We start from the raw sequence: 25,579 nt of genomic DNA on the forward strand, positions 1-25,579 counted from the left end.
ATGGTAAAAAGAATCACTTAGTTACAACAACAACACTAACAACAACAACATCGCTAACAACTACAACAACAACGAGAGCATTGATAACGTTTATTGTTACTTAACAAAAAAAATAAATAAAAAAATAAAAAACAACAACAAAAGGTTTCATCGTCTTACCAAGTTTCATTTAAAGCCAGCATACAAGAAGAAATAAATTTCAGTTCGCGAGTTGATCAACGTCGTACGTAGTTCAAGCTCGCCGCTGTTGACTTGAATGGTTGCCTACGTCACAGTCACAGTCACAGAACGCTTACGATATTTCTCTTTAAAATTTGAATTAATTCGCATAAAATTCAAGCTAACAATTTCATTGCTTACAATATAGAATATATAAATTCAATATTAAAAGAATTCAAATTAATTAAGCACAGTCAATTGAGTTGCACAAGTGAAGCTGAGTGGAAGTCGTTTGTGAAAGCTTAATAAAAAAATCTATATCAAATATTGATTCAATATAAATATTAAAAATATAAATAATATTGGAAAAATATTTCAAGTAAATAATTGTTATAAAATACTTTATTTAAAATAATTTTTTTATCTAAAAAAAACATTTATAATAAAAAAATAATATTTTTTATTAAATTTTAAAAAGTGTTACAAATAAATTAACGAAAATTTCTAAAAGGATATATAGTTTTAAAGGTGAGTTGAAAACTATGTTACTTTTTACGATATTTGCAGTAATTACGATAAAGAAAATTTTTTAAAAAGTTTTATTAATTAAAAGTTTAAAACAGAGCAAAAAGAAAAAATGTGTATTTTTAAATATTATAAAAAAAAACAAATGTGCTCAAAAACTTTATTGAGAATTATAGGCATTTATTGATAGCATATTGTGCTTTTCTGTTTATTAGAAAAATCTCTTATTATTATATTAAAATCGTTGTTATAAATTAAAAAAAAAAAATTAAAATTTGTTGTGTATTGCACAAAAAATGTTCAAAAAAAACATTTTTTATGCTGTAAAAATGTTTTTATTTTTTTTTTAACTAATAAAACTCGTACTATATGTTATTTACAATATATTAGTAATAGAAAGTTTTTGATGAGTTAAAAAAAATGTATACAGCTAAAATATTGACTGTAGTATTTAGTTGGGTGAAATTATATAGAATAATTTTAAAGCCAAAAAATTCAAAAATTATATAATACTGATATCAAAAAAAAATTAAAAAAAATATAAGAAAATAAATAAAAAAAAAATTTTGAAAATAAACAAAAAGTTAAAAAAAAATTAAAAGAATAATTAAAAAAAAATTTTTTTTCAAAAAAAAACTTTAACTCTATAATTAATTACTAAATCGTTGTACATATACGATATAAACGTAATCAATTCATATCCCTTTTAAATTGACAAGTTTTATAAAATTAAATTTGTTTTTTGTTATTATTTGGAACAACTTAATTCCTTCTGAGCAGACACCTACATGAACGAGCAACAATTGGCTAACTTCCAATGACCACTTTACTTACCCACTGCCGTCCTTCTCTTCTAGTGAAGCATAGGGCCTAAATCACTTTAGGTAGATTTTACTGTTCAGTAGTAAAAAGTTTTTTATATGAAAAAAGTAAAAGCTTTTACGGGTGTGAAACTGTCTATAATTTTATATACAGACAGTATATAAAATATATATTATATATTTTAAATTCAAATACAAAAAACATATTTTTTTATAGGAATTAATCGAACTGTAATAATTCGAAACAAAATAAAATTTATTTTTATTTGTTTAAATATTTCAATTACCCAAACAGCTTTTTAAGCATTGTTAAATACTTATTATTTGAAAATATTTGTTAGTTTTATTATTTCCTATATAATTGTTCGACTCCTAGTACCAAGACAAGAACTTCGAACTTTGTTCATTTCTATTTGTTTTAAACTATAATAAAGTTATTTGAAGCTTAAAAATTCATAAAGTATTATTTTAAATAATATAATAGTGATAAGTAATGTCTAATATTTCTAAAGAGAAATATTATAAATAAATATTAAGAATGATAAAATCTTCATCTTAATCTTTTTCGTTTAAAAAACTAATTTCTACAATTTTTAAAAAATAAGAGATAATAACTAGATTGCAAAAATAATAGAAAACTATTAGTGAATGTGTATAGAATTTTCCAAAATATCAGTGTACTCAGACGTTGATATAATCCGTTTTTTGTTTAAGAAAATTTAATTTTCAAATAATTAGGATTCAAAGACAGGTACTAATACAAGTATTCATATCACAGGTATGTTTTTTTTATCATTTTAAATTAACTAAATTATTTCTACAGAAAGGTCAACATATTACAATAAAATTTTCAGAAAGGAAAAATAATATCCAAAGATGTTTAATAAAGGTTAAAAAAAAGGTTATGCTTTGTTTAAGATTTATAAATTCCAGAAACTATTTTAAATAATATTTAATGCATTATACGTAAAGTATTTGTAATTTAAAAATTTTCTTAATTAGTTTAACTTAATTAGTTCAACTTAATTAATTTGTCACGTAAAGTCCCTATTTAAAGTAAAGCACCTAATAATTAATTAAGATTAATTTCACAATATTAGTGACAACATCATTTTATAATTAGTTGATTTTGTTGTATAATGTCATTATTACTAGTAAATAGATAATATATACAAATATTAATGTTATTCATCATTACATAGGAAAACAATATTCTTCATTAATTACTTTTTAGTAAACAAAATAAATTAGCGAGAATTAATGAAAGTAAAAGTAGTATTCAAATGGTCTATATAATAAATATTTGAGTTTTAACTAAACTACAAATAGAACGAAATTCAAAATTTAAACTTAATAAGGACGCAAGGACTCACATTACACACTTAACTTTGTTGAAGAATTTATTAATATTATTTAATTTAATTGAAAATAAATTATATACCTTTTTTTTAATTTGAAATCACTTGTTTGTTGATTGATCTAAGATCTGCGTACCGCCCCGTGCGGTTAGTGATTACTCTGAGATTAGATAGTGCTAGGTAGGGCATCCTGTCGGTTTATATTGTGGGATTTTTATTTTATTTATTTATTTAATCTATTATTATAATTAAAAATTTACATTTTGTACTTTTTATTTAGTTACATTCAAAGTTTTAAAATTTTGTTTTAATAGTTTTAAACTTCCTTGAGAAACTTAAAATTTTTTTTAATTAAGTTCTTTTATGTTAATTTCAATAATACATAAGTATACTGTAGGTGTATTATATATCAGCAATTATTTTTTATTAACTGCTCTATATGCAAAATAAAAATCTTCCTATTTAAGCTGTTTTAAAAAATATCTGTATATATAAAAATTATTTTATACAATATTTTCCATGCTTAATTACTAAATTCACCCAAACTATATGTACATAAGATAATTGAAATATACAGCATTGTTTATTTTTAACAATACTTGAAGCTTAACAATTTCTATAAGACCTCCTCCATTATTGTTAATTGTAAATAAATATACAAAAGTATGTTTAATATGTGAAGATACATAAATTGCATATGCATAGAACTTGAATTCGTGACTAAAGATATTAATCTAAAATAAATGTACATTTCCAATAAAAAATTTTTATGGCATAAAGAAATCGAATATTAAATACAATTAGAAGATAGTTAATAAAATGTGCAAAATGTTAAATAATTAAAAGAATATATAAATGTTAAAGTAATTGAAGTGAAATAAAACGTATATACTACATATGTAATTACATTTTGAGTAATTTACGTTTGTTATTAAAATCCATTAATGCTTACAAATTATTATAAATATAAGATACACTTATTGTATCTTAATGTGAACATCTGTAAAATATTGGATTCAAGAATTTGTATTTGCATTAGGGAAAGCATGAGGCAGGGTATGCATATTTTTAATGAATTAATTAATTTAGAAAATAAAATTTATTTTGTCTTTCTTTTCTTGAGGTGTTGATTAGTGATCAATATGCCAATTTTTATGCCTTTATTTTATTATATATAGTATTATATTATTATTATATGTTACAGTATTACTAAAATATATATTGTTGTATAATTGTTTTGTGTTGAAATTTTACAATGATGTATATTTTTAGACTTGTTTGTATATAATATGGTAATTTCATTAATTATAGTTTCTAGTTTCTTCTTTCCTACACTTTCATTAAGAACTGATTAATTGCTTATAACATGATATTATCTTATTAAGCAATAGTTTTTATACTTGTATTATATTATTATTAAAATTGTCTACTATTTTTGTTTTTTTTTTTTTGAGTAGAAAACATAGTTAAATATATGAGTAAAGTATTATATATAAGAAAATATTTTTCCACCATATTTAATCGATAATATTATATTTAAATTTTATGTAGCGATTCGATAAAGATTGTAATACGTGGTCCGTCACCAAACTTTTTGGGTGACATATTTCTATATTCTAATGATAGCATGCTGTGCATAACATAATTTTATTTAAAACCAATCCATTCTTTCAAAATAATATTTGGTGCTCTTCAAGGAACCTATTATCTCATTTTAATAAATATCAGTGATCTATATTTATTGCTTTAAGTTTATTTTTAATATTCCTAACACAGATATGTCCCTAATATTAGATATATAAAATATCTCTACATAGTTATTAATTTTTTATAGAGTGTTTTAGCTGGTAATGAAAGTCAAAGTCAAAACCAAAAATTACATGTCATTTACGATAAACACAATTTTGCTATTAATAAAAATCTTGACATTTTTTGGCGCTAAATGTATATACTTTTATATACTAAATACTTAATTACAGTTTATGATTGCTTTGAATTTGAACAATAAAATATGTATGTATATAAAAACTATAAATACAGTTTGGGTTTGGTTCTTTTACTTGCAACCTTGAGTGTAAAGTTGCCATACTAGTTAGCAAAAAGTTACTTTGGAATTCTTTATGCAAAACTAAAAATAAAATCGATATTTGTAGGTGTAAATTACTTAAATATTAAAATATATATAATAATAATGTATACCGGTTTTCAGCTCATCAAAGTTCAAATTTTATATTATTTCAATTATTGTTAAATAAAAATGATTTTAAAACTTTTTAAGCCGAACTACTTCATTTAGATAAAAAATTGTATTTATATATTGTATTCAAACAATCAGAGATTGTATATAAATTTTAAATTTTTTTTCAAATTTAAAATTTTCTTATTATAAAATATAATGATAAATCGCAACTTATGAGATCCATTGTACCCTTTCTGGAAAATGTCTTCTAAACTAACCCGAACTGTATTATAGCTATTAATAAACTTAAAATAAACCTTAATACAAGTTGGCAAGACACTTCCGGAGAACACTAAAGATTGGATTCGTTTTGTGACAATCGTCATCGTAGCTCACATTCTATTTTGATACTAAGCTTTATTAACAAAATCCGTCAATCCTTTTTCTTTGCTCTCCATTTGCTAATATTCAACTCTTTAAGATCTTGCCAAACACTGTCACCGCATAATATTTTTAGATATTCACGTTTTCTTTCTAAATTCGGCTTCCAATATTCGTGATATTACTCTCTCTTTCGTTATATATATAACATATAGGTATGTATATCTATCTACTCCAAGAGTTGTTGCTTTATATACCTGATAAATGTATCGCCTTATTATAGTTGATTAATTTATCTTTCAAATACTGCTAGCTTCTTCACTTATGTATCTAATAGACTCCAGTTTTTATATATATATCACATTTTATATGGGTCTCTTGACATATTTTTAGATAACATAAAATCCTTCACAATAGCAACACATAGCCAAAAAAATGATTAAATGTGTCACTTTTTGTTCTTACTTTTTTAGTGCGTTTACACTATCGCAATTAAATCGATAAGTGTGTACCAGCAAACACTATTTCTGTATAAATAACTTTCTATATTATGCTATTATCGATAATTATGAATGTAAATATATAGTAATAGTACTAACTTACAAATCCATCTAAGAATTTCATTAAGGTTTTATATATTTTATTTTGAATTCAAATATATTGGTAATTACTAATAATAACATTGAAATATTTAATTTATAAGTTGAAAAGCAAGTAACCCTTAGCTTAGAATAACCTAATCAAATGTAACAATATATAATATATAAAAACTTATAATATTTTAATAAATTAATAAAATTTTATTTAAAACCGATGCATTCTATAAAAATAATATTTCAAAAAATTTGTTTTTAATTACTAAAACATTAACTACATTTTATAAATCAATTAAATCCATGTTGCAACTATTAATTTCCCTGGATTTATTTATTTAATTTTTTCAATCAATTAAAAAAATGTTTGAACTGTTGAATCTGATATATATAGTTATTATATACATCATTTTTAAACAAAAACAATAGCAAAATATAAAATTATCTGCTTACTATTAACTATTAATGACTTTAATTGTTTTAAATAGTACAAATCGTTTTCTATTTTTAAAAATTTAACATTGCTATTTTTTATCACAATTTAATCATAATGAATTTAAACAATAGATTATTAGTTTATTAGAAAAAACCCTTTAATTTAAAATGATTAATTTATTGCTAATTTATTTTCGACTCGTGTGAAAAAATTGCACTGCCTAGAAAGTTGAATGACTTTTCAACTCAATCGTTTTCGGATCCAATGAATATTTAAGATAAATGAGATTAAATATTAATTTATCAATTTCAATTAAATGCTTACATTAACTATTAACTGAACATATATAATTAGTAATGATATATTAGAAAACAATTTAATCAATCATTACTAGAGAGGTTTCGAACGGTACTGAATTGTTACAACAAAAAATAAATAAAAAATTTTGTTGTTGCAATTCAATACTGTTCGAAACCTCTCTATTAGATACAATAGTTTTTATATGAAGTAAAATTGTCACTGCCTTATAACTGACGTTCAAAAGCAAATTAAATATTAAACATTACTGTAAATGTATTTTTGCTATAATTCTTTACATTAACTTTTACTAATGAGATACTTGTTCATAATAGTCCCTTTATTGACAACACAAATACTTCACTATTCATTTACAATAGTGCAAAACAGTTCAAACGTAACAGTTTTTACTAATACTATATACATTCATACATATTTACAATATATGTACTATATCTTTAGCAAATATTGACAAAACTTACGACCGACAAAACAAATCAGTTAAGTGAAAAATTTGCATTAATGAAAAAGTGTAAATATTATCTTTAAACATTTACTTACGTTAAAGTAGTTTTAAACTGAATATGACTTGAAGAAAAGATATCAATTAATATTGTTAGAAATGCGTTTGATTAAGATGTTACCAAAAAAGATATAAAGTTGAACATACTAGAAATTGTTCAAATATAGCTATTCCAGACGGTTTGTAAAATACAAGAGTATTTAATTATTTTGAGATTCGGAAGAGATATACCTTAAAATGTATTGTACCCGTTATTTAGAATAATAAAACTGCAAGTTGAATATCTTATTATTTAGAATATTTTTGAGTGTTTTTTATATGATATGGATAAAACAATGTTTTATATATACATATATTTAGAATATAACACTGCAACTTTAAAATATGTTGTGTCCATTATTTACAATAGTAAGTGTACCATATAAGCCATTGTTCAGTACAACAATCCTTAAACCCTACTTTTTGATGCCTTAAATTCATATGTAAACAAAATAAAATTTTATAAAATAAAATTTAATTTCAAATAAATTCTTAAATAAATAAATTCTTAAATAAAACATTATAAATTGAAGTGATATATTTATAGATCTGTTTTTTAAAGATCTCTCCTAGGTTTTGTTAGTTATAGGAGTCTTTCAAGAACAAATGATAATTTATTATTCAATTCGAATGGTTTTAAACCTTTGGAGTTTTACATGGTAACACAATAACCTTTAATGGATCCATAGAATCACAATTATAATCTCTTCAACTAAACCTATACAAGAAACAGTCTAATAAGTAAATACTTCTAGCTACTGAAAGTTCCTTAAATTTTTTATTGAAAGTGCTAGGCGGAAATATCCAAATATACATGGAAAAGCCTTCGATCGTATTTACTATTTCTCTTAATATTTACAACAATAAAATATTGATTTCTTTGATTTTTTGAATAGCTTACAGAAATATTAAAATATAAATTTGAGATAAATCAAATAAATTAAAAGTAGTTCATTAAAGAAATCAATATTCAATTTATATTCATTCATAAATTATTTTTAGTGGATGTTAGTGGCCCAAAGTTTGTATTTTAAGTGATAAAAACGTTATCTTCAAAAAATTTTAAATTTCTTAAGAAAATAATATATAGTTTAACAAACATTAAAAATTTTTCGAATGATTGTAAAAATGCTGTTTAATTAATTTCTTCGAATTGAAATGATGACATCTTAAAGTTAATTAATATAACCATTCAATAGAAATATGTGTAATAAAAAACGATAGATAGTTTAAGCTCCCATTTCTATATAATCATTGACTAATGGACTTTTAATTTTAATTTCGCTCTCCAATAAATTTTTGGTTCATTAATATATAGAAAGGGTCATGCCGATATATTGAGTTCTAACAGTAGGTGACGACTTTCAGTTGTGTCAAAGTGTATTTAATATAATAACTAGCGATTGTTGGTCTACACAGTGATACTGAAATATATATGATCCAATATATTTTTGACATTTCTAGTTAAAGTACTCAACGACTAAGGGTTTATAGTGCGTTGTGCATATATTACTTTCAATACCAGTGTTGTTAAATGATATTTAAAATATTGATTTGACAAAGGTGTCAGAAGTTTATTATTCGACACTGAAGTCTACATCATTCTTTGTTGAAAATCTATTTGTTCTTATTTAAAATATCGTTTAATAATCTCTTAAGTGACTTAATTACTTTGACTAACTAAATAATGTATTCTATTTAATAACCGCAAATTTGTTGCTTTTTTTAATGTTCGATCAGCGGTCAACTTTATAATTGCTTTTCACTACAGTCCATTAATAAAAATTTTATTTAGCTTTTAATTTTAACAACATTTACATTAAAATAAACAATTTACTACTTCAATATTTAGAAGCATATTCTCACTTAGCATTATATATCTTTAGGTTTGAAAAAATTAGACAAGGTAGAAAAAAATATGTCTTCTAAGTCATAAAATATTTAATAGTTTATTTTATTATATATAATAAATTTTATATTTTATGGTATAATTATACATAAATGTATAATTTCTAATGTAAAAAAAACAAATGTTAAACTATTGTAGTATTGAAAAATATATATTTGATTATACAAATTATTCATTGAAGTAGTTGAAAATAATTACGTGAATTAAAATACTTAAATGAAGAATATAATATTTGTTAATTAATGTACTCATTAATAAGTATTGAACTATATGATAATAGTTAAATAAATATATACGCCCTTTATTTTACTTTATTTCTCACAGCAGAACATTTCTGCTCTAAAGCAACTTCTTACAATACGACGGACAGATTCCAGAAATTAATAAATCAATTTAATTTTATTATTTTATTTTTAATAATAAACCCAAAAAATAAAACAAGTATCTATTCTTTCTCTTCAAAAAGTTTCGACAGTTTTTTTTATGAAAATACCTATATATAGTATGACACTTTTGTTTAGAAAGCAAATATCACTGATCGCCTTGGTCAGTAAGTTGAGTCACTTTATAAATATTATCTTTTCGTTGAAAATAAATTTTTCAGTAAAGAACTGAAGAAATCTTTAATAAATTCGATTTTGTTTTTAATTCTTAATTTTTTCGAAGAAAAAATTATTATACAAACTATTTTAAATTGTCGTTTTAATTTTTAAAAAAATAATTTCTTTCTTAATTATTATTTTATAATATGCTATAAAAGTACCTTGTACTCTTGTGTATACATTGTTTATTATATATGCAATTTTGTTATAATTAAAACAATTATTTATTTATTCTGCAGTAATTATTTTCATTACATAGTTATATTTTTATTATACAATATGTAGTCATAAGTGCTATGCAAAATCTGTAAGGTTAAATTGAAATTCTTGACTTTAATCGCGTTAAAGTAATTTCTGTTAGCAATAGGTTGACTTTTTTGTTGCTAATTGCAATTTGCAACCAACAATTTTGTTAAATATTCTATTAGTATATATTTCATTAATTTAATTTGATTATTTACATAAAATAGTTGATTATTCATTTACACAGTGGCTAAGACATCTGTTCTGTTTGTACGAATTATGCAAAATCATTTGATATTTATATATTTTTCTAACATTTAAATATATATATATTAATAATTATTTAATAGTATTTTATAATATTAAAATATATATGTTAATTTGGTGATTTAACAAAGTAATTTTTAAATTTATTGTTTATATGCAAATAATAAATTAATGATTTTGTCTAGTCATTCCACAGGCGGTACGATTCCTTATTGGATAGTTATTAATAATTAAATAATAATAAATTATTTCAACTTAACATTGTGATTTTATTCCTTCCTTTTAATTATTCAATTTCTGAAAAAAAATTTTAATTAATTAAAATTTAATTAGTTAATTGATTATAGAATTCAAAATTTATGAAGACGGTTTATTTCAACAAGTAGAATCCATTAATCAATTTCTATATATCTGTCCAGGACTATGAATGCAGCGACTTCAATATCTAAAACATCGTTTTTTTATAGGGCAGACAAAGATAGTGAAACTGAATTTATCGGATACCCTTAATTTTATTTAGAATACCAAATGATTTTTTTAACTCCTTGTGTAATGGAAACAATGGCTAGTGTAGTTTGTAATTTTATCTTATCTATCTGAAAGCGAATAAAGATAAAAGATAAATCTTCCTATAGCCAATAATATTATAATAAAAATAAAAATCGGTAAATTTCGATACAGTGAACACTAAACCTGCATGAGCAAATAATGATCCTGAGAGTCCTGAGTGACATAATTTATGTTAGTTGACAATGAGGTAGAACTTACTTGCGTTGAGAAAATGACACAGATCAGAAACGTTAGGGTGTCCCACTGATAACAGCTCCCAAATTAAGATCAGTGGAAAGTGAAGATTTTTTGATAAAGATCGAAACTGGACACAGGTTAAAAATGCCAATAATGGTGACAGTAAATTGTTGATGAAAAAACTCTATGCCACATTCGGTTAGGTTAGGTCATAGATTTTGAAAGGTTTGAGAGCTATGTCACCACGTCACTGCCAGGATATGCTAGCGGGCCAAAAAGGCGACGCGTAGACCATAAAGGTTCATTGTGATATCAGATCAAAATCTTATTTCTAGCAATAGTATGTGATCACTCAGACGTGTTATTAGCGAATTGTATTAAAAGTTTAAATTCAACCTTAAGCTTGTGTTCCAGTCCTGTAAAACTGACAGCCCACAATTATTTTTGTCCAGTTTTTGGGAGAACCAGGCAGTGACATAGCAGATGTCACATCAGAAATGAAATAAAAAATATTATATATAAATAGAGAACCTTTGAATAAAGAAAAAGTGTTCTGTATATAAAAATATGGATTTTTCATTCGAACCTTACAATTACTGAAATCTTACAATTGAATGAGTAATTGAATATTTATAGTTTATTCGGATAATAATTAATAATTTGCATAATTGCAATATACTAATGTTGAACTTATACTAGCATTTGTCATTTCAGATAAATGAAAAATGTATACGAGTATGTCCATAAATATTTACAGAGCTATAAGCATTGCACATGTTGAAGTTAATTTATTTTTGCTTAGCTTATTTAATAATAAATGTATGTATATATTAATACAAAAATATATAAATGTATAATTATATAGCACATATGTAACACCTGTTACAAAAATTATTACAAGTCATAAATATGCATTAGAATTTTAAAGAAAGTCATAGTTGTAATAATCTAGATTAAAAGCTAAGCTGGAAGTAATAGTAATAAATTTTTAAGTATACATTATACAATTTTAATGGTTTCAGTATTATGGTTAGTTTAAATGAATTCATAATAAGTTTAATTAAACTATAGAAGTTGCGCTATTTTACACTTAATAATTTAAATAAATATATATATGATATAACATATAGTATTACTCCTACTTGTTGGTATATTAATTATAGCAAATATTTGTTATTTGTTGTAATAAATTTTATGCATTCATTATTAGATGTAAATTTATATATAATAAAATCAGTTGTTATCCTTGATTGTGATTGAAAATTGACAATTTCAAGAGATAAGCAGCACTATATTGTTTACTAACATTATGATTATAATAACAATTATTTTTAATAAACAACAACAAAGTTTGTATCGGAATTTTTGTTGTGATAAATAATACAAATATGCAAAAATTGTAGCTTTTCAGTGCAATACCATAAGATGTATCTGACCAATATATCTTGTAGGCTGTTGGCTTCGTTAGTAGTTATTGGCCATGGCTAACTGCTAAGACAAGCAGATGTATTCTTAACACTTGAAAATAATTTTTATAATTATAAAGTTTTTTTTTTATACTTATTTAATATCAATACAATTTGTTATATTATTTTTACATTTACTCGTTCAAAAGAAAAATTCTTATAAGTAAATCTCTTAACATTTTAGATACTTGTTCACATACAATATTTTGATTGAAATATGTTTCTAATAGTTTTCATATTCCAAAGTACATAATATATATGAAAACAAAAATTTTTTTTCTCAAATTAATAATTTTTTAATTACTTTAATTGAGTCGTTTCTTGTTTGAGTCGTTGTATGCACTTATTCTCAGACAATTTTAAATAGATTTCAATTGTCGAAGCGGATATTTCACACTTTTAACGCATATGGCAATGTTCAAAGCAATTACAATATGAACCAACAGAACAATAGAGAAATATTTAAAGCTCAATAATGTCTACTTATGGAATGGATTAATAGACACATTAATAGTTTATTTATGTCGGACAGGTTGTTAATTGAACCCTCGTCATATGCCAACAAATCAATTTAATTGCCGCCAATAATATATTCCGTGCACTATCAATAATTAAAACTGTTAAGATCAGTTGACATTGATTACTTTATAGAATTATCTTTTTTTTTTAGTAATATTGGAATGATGTTACTAAATACATACAAATTTTTGGGTTGTGTCATATTATGCTGATGTTTCGTAGGACATCAGTATTAAAAAGTATATAGTTAATTTTTTATTATACATTTTATTATATAGAATCACATAGAAAGCATAGAAATTATACTTTTTGTTTTCCACGATACAATCTTTTTTTTGAAACTATCAGTACCGGTCCTTCTAAAACATAATGAATAATTTTGAATGCTCTGCGGAAATTAGGAGAACATTCAAAATCTTTGAGGTTCCTATCCTAACTGATAAATTTTTCAAGTTGGTCCCCTTCTAGAACATTCAAAATCTTTAAAGCCCCTTTCCTAACTGATCTCTTTAAACTGATAAACTTTTCAGGTTAGGCCTCTTCTACTTAAAAGGGGAGGCTACTCAAGCCTTCTCAAAAGAAAGTCGTTTGTGCGTTAGATTTTTGAGACTTCTACCCTAAAAATGATTCGTAAGATCTGAAGTATGTACAGTGTATCATCCGTAAAAACACTACGTAGTATTATTTGTGCTAAAGTTAGTTTTAGTGTACAAGTTGGAATGTACTCTAACTCAAACTAAAGTAGTACATTTTTGGTTAAGAAATACTGACATTCACCATCATCCATAGCTTTGTATTGTTTAGTTTTCTTCTAAATTTTTTTTTTTTTAAATAAAAATTCGTCGTTATTATTCCATATTTCTAACGAGGAAATAACTTTTTTTAAGAATTTTTAAATTTTTAAAATAGTGCCATTAAATTCAGATTAAATGAAATTAGCAAAATGTGGTAATTATTTTTTTACATATTTTTCTTACGGTTTTGACAGGTTTTCATAAATTCTTTCATCCTTGGCTCAACTTTCATATATTATTTTCTATATTTAAGGGATTTGATTGTTCTGTGCCGCTTTTAAAATGATCATTATCTTTACAACGTTAAAGTATAAATTGGGTTTGTGTGCATTTTTGAACTGGTTTTAGGTAACCAGTTCGAAACAATTCTTTCGTTTGCTAAATACTTTTAAATCTTTTTTTTTTACATTAACTATTACAGCACAACCAGATACTTTAAGGAGTTGACTCTTGTCTTTACGGTTTCGTGACTTTGTTGATATAATTTATAGTTTACTTAATGCTTAAAATGAAGTTTGTTTAAATAATAAAATTTTCTGCGAACCAAGTTAATGATATTTAAAGCAATAAATGAAGGTAAAAATGCGACTTGAGGAAATGTATCTGAGATATTAAACCGCAAATTTAAAAATATTCTAAATACAAGGTTCAGAACTTGTACAAGGTTGGTATTGATATTGTTAAGAAAAAAAAAGGTTGTATGTATAGTCAGTTTAAACTTGCATTTGCTTATATGACTAAATGTTGACAATCTTCACATTAAAAATTCTGTTGAAAAGTCATACTTTTAAATGACCAAATAAAATAAAAAAGTTTAATAATAATTGAAATTTTTATTTATTTTTATTTAAATTTTTTTTATATTTTTTAAGTTTTAAAACATTGAAAACGTTATTTTTTTCTTAATTATTTGGTACTCTTAAAAGCAATTGTCATCATAGACGGTTCTCTTGTATAAATTTATAAGATACATCATTAATTTATTGTCTTTATATAATATTTTGGGCACGTAAACTATATTTTATACAACAACAATTAACATTTTTTTATTATAGTTTAAATTTTTATTAAAATCAGTGATTCTTGATTTATGTATAAGGAAATTAAATTTAAACATTTTTTGCAAATTATTTGTTTAATTTTTTTTTTTAAATAAATATGCCTTTGTTATAATTTATATAGGTTAAATCTTTAGATATGCAGTATAATGATAAGTTGATCAAATTTTATATGAGAAATAGTAGTTCTAAATATAATTTTATAGTATTTGGAATGAACTTGACTATAAAATCAAGCTTAAAATCTTTAAAGTTGAGTTTAGTTTAAATCTAAACTGTATTTCCTAATACTAAAGAAGTCGTATTCTATAATTTTATTGTGATTTAAATTAAAACTATTTTATTTGCACAACAATAGATTTTGTTATAAATAATGATGATAATGATGAAGAAGGCATACCGGAAATATACGTATGTAAATATGTATTTATAACAAACTTAAAAACACTAAAAGCTTCTTACCATATTTATATCATTAGCCATTGTCAATGGATTATGTCCAAAATTTCAAATCGAATACAGCATAAAGTATCCAACTAAAGACAATTACATTATATTAAATTGAGTTTAAGTTTCTTTTTTTAATTAAAAAAAATTTTTTTTTGAATTTTAAAACCTAAAAATTAGCAACATCCGCATGCCAATAAAATCACAGAGACGCATTGTTAGGTGAAGAATTGCGATGTGAGTTGAGAATGGGTTAAGTTGTTGAGTTGTTCGCCACATGTCCGTACAACCAACAAACCGCATTTCTAATGGAAGTTTTAAGAAAAATTAATTCTATTGATCGGTGTTTTTTTATTCTCAATTTTGCATAAAGAATTTTTTTATTTAATAATTTTATAAACATTATGGTTTATGGTTAGAAACAACATTAACCTTGACTGTCAAAAATTCGACTTGAAAATTGTAATTGATGAATTCTAAAAAAAATTTATGAACACATATTAGATACAGGTGTGTGACCCCCTACATCCAAGTTCAAGGTAGTTTATGTTTGTAAGAAGAGAATATTAGTCAAAGACATAAAATTTAATGTAATTTCAAACAAGATATGCCTAACATTTTTTAAACTACCCACATATTTGTATATTGCAATTAAATTAAAATAATGTCAACATTAGCACTGACAAGTGTAAAGAATGTGGTCATATAAATTTTTAAACGGTGATATACTGGTATATGGCAATATGATTTATGATATTTTTCCATACAAAATTCAGTTTTGAGGTTATAACGAAATTAAGGAAAATGACCTTAATTTCGTTGAAATGTAGGCTGAAATTAAGGGACATTTCAAATGCAACTATGCGTAAGATAAATTTTAAGCAAAAGATAAAGTTGAGATAACGAAAACGTACATTTTTTTTAAATAAATGTTAATAACAGTTCATTTTAATAAAACTAAGAAATATTTTGAAAGTAGTGAATATATAATATAACTATTATCAATTTAAAATACAATGAAAATAATAATTCATATACCTGAAATCCACTAACGCTAATAAAACTACTGCATGCCACCCATTATAGTTATATTAATCAACTTTTAAAATTTCCCAGATACAAATGGTGTTTGTAGCAAAAAAAAATATGATTTCCTTAATTTGGGGCAGTATGAACACTTTCGAAATTAACTTAATTTCCTTTTTACGAAATTAAGAAAATTTAACTGACTGAACATAGTATAACAACTATTGATTGTAATTTTTAATTTTATATATATATTTATTTGTATTATTTGAAGTAAAAAATTTAATTTGCAGTTATTAGATTTAAGTCATTGCCACAAAAAAAAAACTTCTTGTGAATATAGTGGTCTCTTTAGTGCTCTAATCTTTCTCTGCTATAAAGGTTTAAGAGTACTTCATATCTTTCCATATAGGTACTACATTTTTGAAGTTACTTGTGGATTTTGCTTGTTGACAGATCTACCAATCAAAAAATAAGCTTCATTACTGAAAAAAATTTTACCTACTAAAAATCAATAATTCTTAATGTATATTAAGATTGCAGTGATATGACGTTCATATTGTGAAACTGTATATCTTAAACAGAACATATGGTATCTTGTAAAAGGATTGTGTTTGATATATGTCACTGCAAAAGTGCGGCCAAATCAGGAACACGAAATTGAAAATCCTTTATATAATGATATATAATATTATTATATAATAATAAATAAATAATAACAAATATATAATATTTACACTGCAGCTAAAACTACTTATGTTAATGATATTAAGATTTGGTCGTTTCCATTGGCATAAGCTGATTTATGCATATGCAATAGCTTGTTTGTTTACATTTTACATTTAAAACGTGAAAAATATTTTAAATTTTGGTAATTTTCTTGTGGAAAATTCATTTTTAAGGGATGCGTTTGACATTTTTCACAATAAATCTGTTGATTTATTTATATATAATGAGCTCATTAATATGAAAGTTATGGTAAATTATCCGCATTACCGACCTTAATGAGCAAAACTGCCTAAATGAGATAAGTGGAGACATAGTCATATGATATAATTACTTTTAATTTTATAAAAAATTCAAGTAAATACTAAGAAAATAAGTTAGGTTAGACTTTACTGAAGTCTAAGTTCTCTACACATCGAATGTTTAGTAATTTATTCAAATTTTATGTTAGAAATGTACTAATGAGATATATTAGCATATAATTTCATCGGTTTTTAAAATGATGATAATCAACATACTTTTGTAACAGTGGTCTCTACTCCAGGGTGTTGCATATTTGTAATTAAAAAATTTAATTTATAAATGGTTACTACCAAGCAATCATAATCGTTCTGACATATATTAAAACATTAATTATTTAAAATTTTTTTTGTTTTAATTATTACACTTCAGTGTTATAATTCACAGTTCGTACATAACCTCATTTCAAAAATGTTGTCTCCATTACTTAGTCGCACCTATTAATTATAACATTTAATATAATTACACTAAATGTTCTAATTAACACTCCATTCCCAACATTTTGAAATATTTCTTTAATTACTCTTTATAATTACTTTAATCTCTGGGTTTTGAAATTGTATTTATGAAAAAAATTTAAAGTGAAATATATTAACGAAAAAAAAGTGATGAAATCATTTGATGCACATGTTAACTTTCACATTCTAGTCACGGTTTGTCAACAGATCACGACATATGTAGATCAAATTGATATCCATTATAAGTTAGAAGCAAACTAAATAAGTTATATTTTATCATTGTCATTGTCAACAGATACTTGCGAACAATTATCTATTAATGTACAACAAAAAACAAAAAACAGAAAACAATTAACAAGATGTTCTTGGAAATAAAATTATGCAAGCGAATTGGAGAGGAGAAGTAAATTAATTGTTATTGACTTTTACTTTATTTTAATTTATTTAAAAGTAAAAAACTGTGGTTTCTATTCTTTAAAATTATTTTACTGCCTATTTGCATTTATTTTAAGGGTTTTCAATTAATCTACTAGATATTGCGGAAATATATTGTAGAATTAGAATACTACAATAATTTACACAATTATTTGTGTAAAAGATATATCAATAAGGAAGTAGGTCCAATTAGTAATTAGAACTTTTACAATGTTTGACTTAATTTCTTTAAGTTAGTTAAGGTTACTATGGAAGTCATCTTAAATCATCAGCTCACTTTGCCTTACGAGTGATACCACAACTGATGGGATATTCACTATTTTTGCTAATTATCGAAAGGTGGTAGGACACCTTTACTGAGTAGCTCACTTAGAATCTACGGGTCTATTGTGATACGACAACTAATGGGACCTTTACTATAAGATAATTTTAGAATTAATTTACGTCACTATGGCCGTCACCATAAATTATCAGCTCACTTAGAACTTACAGGTCCACTGTGATACCACTACTAAGAAAACTTTTACTATTAAATAATTATCGAACGAATTTACTTTAATATAACAGTCAATTTAAATGATTAGTCCACTTTGTACTCCCGGGTTCACTGTGATACCATTACCAATGGGAGCTTTACTATTTTTATGAAACCTACAGGTACATTGTGATAGCATTACTAATAGGACCTGTACTATTATAAATAGGTAATTATCAAATTAATTTACTTTATTGTAGCAAATGATCACCTAAATGATCAACTCACTTAGATCCTATAGGATCATTGTAATACGACTACTTATAGGACCTTTACTATTAGTTAATTTTCGAAAAAACTTACTTTACTGCGACAATCACCCAATAGGATCATTATGATATCACTATTAATGCCGCCTATACTGTTAGTTAATTATCGAATTAATTTACTTTTGTAAATGTTGTTGAGAATTTTTTAAAGAATCCTATAGGATCATTATGATGCTACTAATGGGGCCTTGACTATCAGTTAATTATCGATATAATTTACTTTCGTCAATATTGTTGAGAATTTTTAAAGAATCCTATAGAATCATTGTGTTATCACTACTAATGGGAACTTTACTGTCAGTTAATTATCGAATTAATTTACTTTCGTAAATGTTGTTGAGAATTTTTTAAAGAATATATAATTGTTTTTTTTTCTTTTTCTTATACTGAATATATCTTATATGTATTTAAACAATAGATCTCAACATCAATCGCAAATAAATTAGAAAGTACAATAATGATTGACAACACTTCATAAAATTAGTTGAATATATTTCCTATATCCGTTACGGAACTAATTTTAATATTTTTAGCAATATATTATAAATATATGTCTTTTTAATTAAAATATATTGCAAAATAAGATAAACTAGCCAACTTATTTTAAAGTTACATTTATTTGTTTATAAAATTTACTCGTTTAAATATTGTAATGGGTAATTATTAACATAAAAAATTACTTCGTATGTAAAGGCGTTCCAAAACTACCGACAAAATTATCTGATTCTAACGCATAACCGCATAAGTCATTTGCGTAAACAAACCCACAATTTTTGCTGCATAGATATTCGTAGGTTCAGTGCCAGTGCTTCGACAAATTCACATGATTTCTATCTATACGAGTATCTTGTTTTATGCGTGCTTCGAGCATGAAATAATTACAATAATTTTTTACTTTAATAGACCTTGACATTGTAAATTTCATAATGGAATAAAATTTATTTATACCCATTTATAATACCCATGTATAATTTCTTTGCATAATTGCATTATTTGTTTTGATTATGATAAATGTGGAGTTGTTTTTAAAAAAAAATTTTATTTTACTTTAATATTAAATTAAAAAACATGAATAAAATTGTAATAAATTGAAAAAATAATAGATAATATTTTTAGGTAGAAAAACAACAATTGTTAGTTATATAAAGTTTTCATAATTAATAAATTTATTTGTTAATTTTTCCATACCATAAACTTTTTTATTTGTTACTAAAATAATGCCTTCTTTACAAAGTGAACTTATTCTAGAACTTTTAAAAGTATAATTAACACAGAAAACACTCCCTAAATGAATTTAATTTCAGTTCAGCACATTTCAATTACCAATTCACTCAGGCATACAGTCAATGCTCAATTTAACTTAACTTACACATTAAAGTAACAAACCAAAATGCCAATTGCTTGTACTAAACACAAAAAATAGTGATTGAAAAACCACCAAAGTCCATGCTGACAGCAATATAAAATTGATAAAATTAGAAAAAAAAATAAGACAAAAGTGCAAGCAAACAGCACTAAGACAGCAAAAGAATAATTCAAGCATTTTCGAAATATCACTAAATATTTTGGTCTAAAATTATTGCAAAGATTTGGGTAAGCTTTTTCAATATTAAAAAAAACTCTTTTACTTTTATTGACTAAAGTTATAGAGGGGTTATCACTCTTCACCTACATTTATAGATTTTATTAGCAACAGTAGATTTTAGCAGCAATGAACTCTTTATGTGCAAGTTTGTGGAATAAAAACTATTTTGTTTATGTATGTAATTAGTGAATATGTGATAATTAATAGATACATCTGTCATACGTTGATTTTGAAAGTAAAAGTTATTGCTGATTCATAGACATACAGTTAAAAAAGTCTTTAGAATTATTAAATTAAATAAACAATTTTTATTAGTTCATCAGCATTGATTTGTAGCCTCCAAAAATCCCCAAATTATGTATCAGCAGTAGTCTTAGAAGCACTTCTATAGGTAATTTCTTCTTCTTTCAGGAATTTTAGTATGAATATTCAATCGTGTCAATTAATTTGGATTTAAGCAGCAATGTTATTGTAACAATTTATTTATATAATTGCTACAGTGGGTTTATTGCTCTCTAAAATTCATCTCTTTGATAATGATATTCATCTTGCAATTGTGTACCTGGGGGTTGCAATAAAAAGCTGGGTACTTAAAGTACTTTCTGTCAAGAAACAAATTTCCTAAGGGAGTTGTGACCCATGTCACTGTTGATAATTATAAGGTCGAAGTTGTTAAAGACAAAATAAGATATAGATTTTAGTAAGATAAGAAGACTCGCCTGGTAAAAAATTGTATTAAACTGACAAGCCTCTGTTCACTAGTAAAACAGACAATTCGAGTAGGGCTTGAAAATTAGGAAAAAATATATAGACTTAAAATTTTGAAATCCTAAACAAAGGACCTTAAAATTATTATATACTTTGAACATCTGGAACAGCTTCTCTAATTAATTAGTAATTAACGTTATTATATTTTAATGTAAATAATAAAAACAGAGTTCTTAAAACTTTCCTAATACAAGTATATAATTAAATTATTAATAAGCGCAGAATTACCCGGTAATAGATCAATAGACTTTCCCTTTTTTAAACAACGTTTAGTCATACAAATATGCTAAATCATTTATAATTACAAATATAATAGGATTTAAGTTTTCGCTTTGGTATACAAATCTAATTTCATTAATAAAACTAATACAGCTAATTAAACACTTAACCACAATTACAGTATAACAAATATTAAAATTATTTTTTTGTTTTACCTTAGTAATTAAATTAGACACGACAATTACTATATACTATATAGTATATTAAAATAAATGATTTTTTTTTTATTTTTCATGGATGACTGTGTCTTGTGGTTGAGAATATTATGTGCGAAAACTAATAAAATTTCCATAAAAATGTAGTTTAGTAGTTTAATAAGTAAATAAAAAAAATTAATAACTTATTACTTATCAAATAATTATTAATAAAAAAAATGTAAAGTAATTGTTTTTAATTCGAGTGTTTTATTGTCAAAATCCAACATAATTTTTTATTTCAGAAATGCATGCAAGCATGTAATAAATTAATTAATTTCGTGCGATAATACAATATTATATAAATAAAAGCATAAGCTATATAAATTTGTTTATAAAAATATATAGCGAAAAAAAAATGCAATAAAAAATATGGTAAAAAATGTAATATTAATTTTATTGATGATACAAGTACAGTGTCTGTTGGGTGTCTTATCTTCATTGCATGAGACACATAATTGCTTGTCAACGATAATTCATAGAGAGTTTCAATAAATTATTGTAGAAGGCTGTTTGAGTTTATTATTTATTATTTTTAAATAATAAATTTTTTTTAATTTAACTATAATAATATATATAACACTTTCTGAGAATCATTTAATTTAATTAAACGAATAAGAAAAATTCCACCGCTATGCTAAGACCAATAAACTTAAGAAGTTTCTTATTTTCAACGACTGATCCCTGATATCTTTTGAGAAATATCGTGGTTTCTTTTATAAGAGGTTATTTATTTGGTATGTCCGATTTACAGCAATGTTTAATAACATATGTCAAACAGAACTGTCATCCAGCGCATATCATGTTTAATTTAAGGTTTGTCATTTTGCAATATAAATCGTTCAACAACCGCTGAACATGTTAAAATGCAAAAAACTTAGTACAAAAATCATCATTTTGTAGTAGTTACATATTCCATAGAATTTTTACAGTAATAAGGCTCATTTTTTGCTAAGTGTATATATCAATAAACAAAGTTGTCGCATCAGAGGCAGTCCATTCACAAAAAGTTGCTATATGATGTAGTATTTAGTCTGAGAGTGTGTTAAGTCTGTGTTATGATCATTAATTTTCTCGAACTTTGTCATTTACATTACAAAAATATACAAATAGTTATAAAATATATGTACATGAATTCAAAAGTAACTCCTGCTGGACTAAAGGGCAGTTAGAAACACTCTCCAGCTTTGACGATTTTGAGCTAAACTCTTGTTCGCCACCCAAGGGCCGCTTTCCTGACTTTTCCCTCACTCTGAGTGGATCCAAGTGGTAGATGGATGTATTTTTCTTTTTGCATCTTGTGGGTTCCATTCAAGTGACATCCTCGCGATGTCATTAAGCGGCTTTCTTAGTGAGTGGGTAATCCAATTCCATTCCCATCTCTTGGTTTCGTTCACTACAGATGTAGTGTTTTTTAACAGATAGAGACCTGCATTAGACAACAGAACACTAGGGATTATATAGTATATTTTGTCACTAATACTCAGAAAATATTAATTTTATAAACATGTCTATAATGTAAACACATATTCAAGTTTAAATAACGTGCTATAACAATATTTTCCATTTTTATTCATTTCAGAAAAGTTGCAGAAATGATTTCGATATTCAAAAAACTTAGCTCGTTTTATAACGTTTATGTGTTGGCAATTCTGACCATCGGTTATATATTGGGTGAATTGGGTCATTACTTGATAGGTGTCACATCAAAGCAGACTGCTATCGAATTGGACTATGGTGACCATGCTTGTCAACAAAATAATACAAATTTTCAAAGACGAGAATTACCACAGCAGTGTTCCACAGTAAAGGATGAAGACAGGTAAAAAAAATTTTATACACTTTTAAAATGCATTTTATTAGAACCTTTTCCCATTTTCTTTTTATTTTTATAGTTGCACAGCTTTAGACCTAAACGGTACCGCCTATTGCGAATGGAATTACAATGGTTTGGGTATTGAATATCAAATACTGGCTGGTCCAACCTTTATATTGGTATTTACGATTTGTGGTGTTTTTATGGGTTTTGCAGCTGATAAATATAATCGCGTTAAACTTTTAACGGTTTGTACATTGGTCTTTGCAGTGGCTATAATTTTGCAAGGCACTGTGAAGGAATATTGGCAATTGGCATTATTAAGAATGATAATGGCAGCAGGGTATGTACACATATGATTATTTCATTGTCAACTTTTTAATTAAAATTATATATATTATTGTTATTACAGTGAATCTGGTTGTAATCCGTTGGCTACTGGCATTATGTCTGACATATTTCCTGAACATAAACGTGCACTGGTTATGGCTATTTTCAATTGGGGAATTTACGGTGGTTATGGTATCGCTTTTCCCGTGGGTCGTTACATAACTAAATTGAACTTTTTCGATCTTGGTTGGCGTATATGTTATTTTGGCGTTGGTATATTGGCAGTGATTATTGCCGTACTCACAGGCACCACACTTAAAGAACCAGAAAGAAAAGCAATTGGTGACGCAAATGGTCAGATGAAAAATGGCGAAAAAGTCAATCTATGGAAGGTTTTAGTTAATCCAGCTATGATTATGCTTATGTTGGCTGCTTCTATTCGTCATTGTGGTGGCATGACTTTCGCCTATAATGCCGATTTATACTATAATACATACTTTCCTGAAGTAGACTTGGGTTGGTGGTTGTTCATGGTCACTATTTGTATTGGCAGTGTTGGTGTTGTAGTTGGTGGCGTAGTTTCGGATAAAATTGTTGCAAAAATGGGTGTACGTTCTCGTGCATTTGTTTTAGCTATTAGTCAATTGATTGCCACATTACCAGCATTTGGTTCAGTGTATTATGAACCATTTTGGGCAATGGTTACTTTAGGATCCAGTTACTTCTTCGCAGAAATGTGGTTTGGTATTGTATTCGCAATTGTTGTAGAAATCGTACCTCTTCAAGTGCGTTCATCTACTATCGGAGTATTCCTGTTTGTTATGAATAATATCGGTGGTAATCTTCCCATCTTAGTAGATCCAATTGCCAAGGTTATTGGTTATCGTGGTTCTATTATGATTTTCTATGCTGGTCTTTATGGAACAAGTAAGTAAAGAGCATTTGTTGATATTGTTTATATATATTAATATAACCATTTTATTAAAGGTTCTATACTCTTCTTCATAACCTGTTTCTTACTCGAGGGTAAACCAAGTACCGAGGAAAAGGATAAAAATAACACTGAGACACATACTCGCAATTTGCATGGCCATGATAATTCAGTCTTCGCCGTTGATGAGACATTACCACATAATGGTCGTCTTGCTGTTATGCCACAGAGTTTACAAATGAAAAATATTGAAAAGTCACAGCCTCAAAATGGACTTTCAGCGCGTGAGAGTAGCAGACTGTAGAAATGTGTTTTCTTACTAGGGTTAAAAGCCCGCATATGTATGAAATTATGAATTGTGTATGATTATAAAAGTGTGATTTTTTTTTTACCGTTTAGATTTTAGTTATTTAAGGATACAGTAAAAAAGCCAAACAATTGTTTAAGATTGTTTTTAGTGGATAGTTTTTTTTACTGACAAATATATATATTTTTATTTTTGTAATGAATTGAAATTATTGTATTTTTAGATAAAGTACTTCTAAAACGTGCTAACATTGTGAA

General features: G+C 25.1%; 1 protein-coding gene across 1 annotated transcript; it reads left to right on the forward strand.

Moving 5' to 3' along the window:
* The first annotated feature begins 647 nt into the window (after nt 1-647).
* Nucleotides 648-25,579, forward strand: LOC119670109 (putative metabolite transport protein HI_1104). Its single transcript, XM_038080227.1, has 5 exons — nt 648-687; nt 23,521-23,760; nt 23,834-24,097; nt 24,167-25,011; nt 25,072-25,579. The coding sequence occupies exons 2-5, from the start codon at nt 23,534-23,536 to the stop codon at nt 25,317-25,319; spliced, it is 1,584 nt and encodes a 527-aa protein (XP_037936155.1). The 5' UTR covers nt 648-687; nt 23,521-23,533; the 3' UTR covers nt 25,320-25,579.

Source organism: Teleopsis dalmanni, chromosome 1 (assembly GCF_002237135.1).
Source record: "Teleopsis dalmanni isolate 2A chromosome 1, ASM223713v2, whole genome shotgun sequence".
Taxonomy (NCBI): Eukaryota; Metazoa; Arthropoda; class Insecta; order Diptera; family Diopsidae; genus Teleopsis; species Teleopsis dalmanni.

Bases quoted from the DNA above. Each gene is read 5' to 3' on its own strand.
- LOC119670109 (XM_038080227.1), top strand. From the start codon at position 23,534: ATGATTTCGATATTCAAAAAACTTAGCTCGTTTTATAACGTTTATGTG. The intron at 23,761-23,833 runs GTAAAAAAAATT...TTATTTTTATAG, and splicing joins ACAGTAAAGGATGAAGACAG to TTGCACAGCTTTAGACCTAA. The intron at 25,012-25,071 runs GTAAGTAAAGAG...ATTTTATTAAAG, and splicing joins TGCTGGTCTTTATGGAACAA to GTTCTATACTCTTCTTCATA.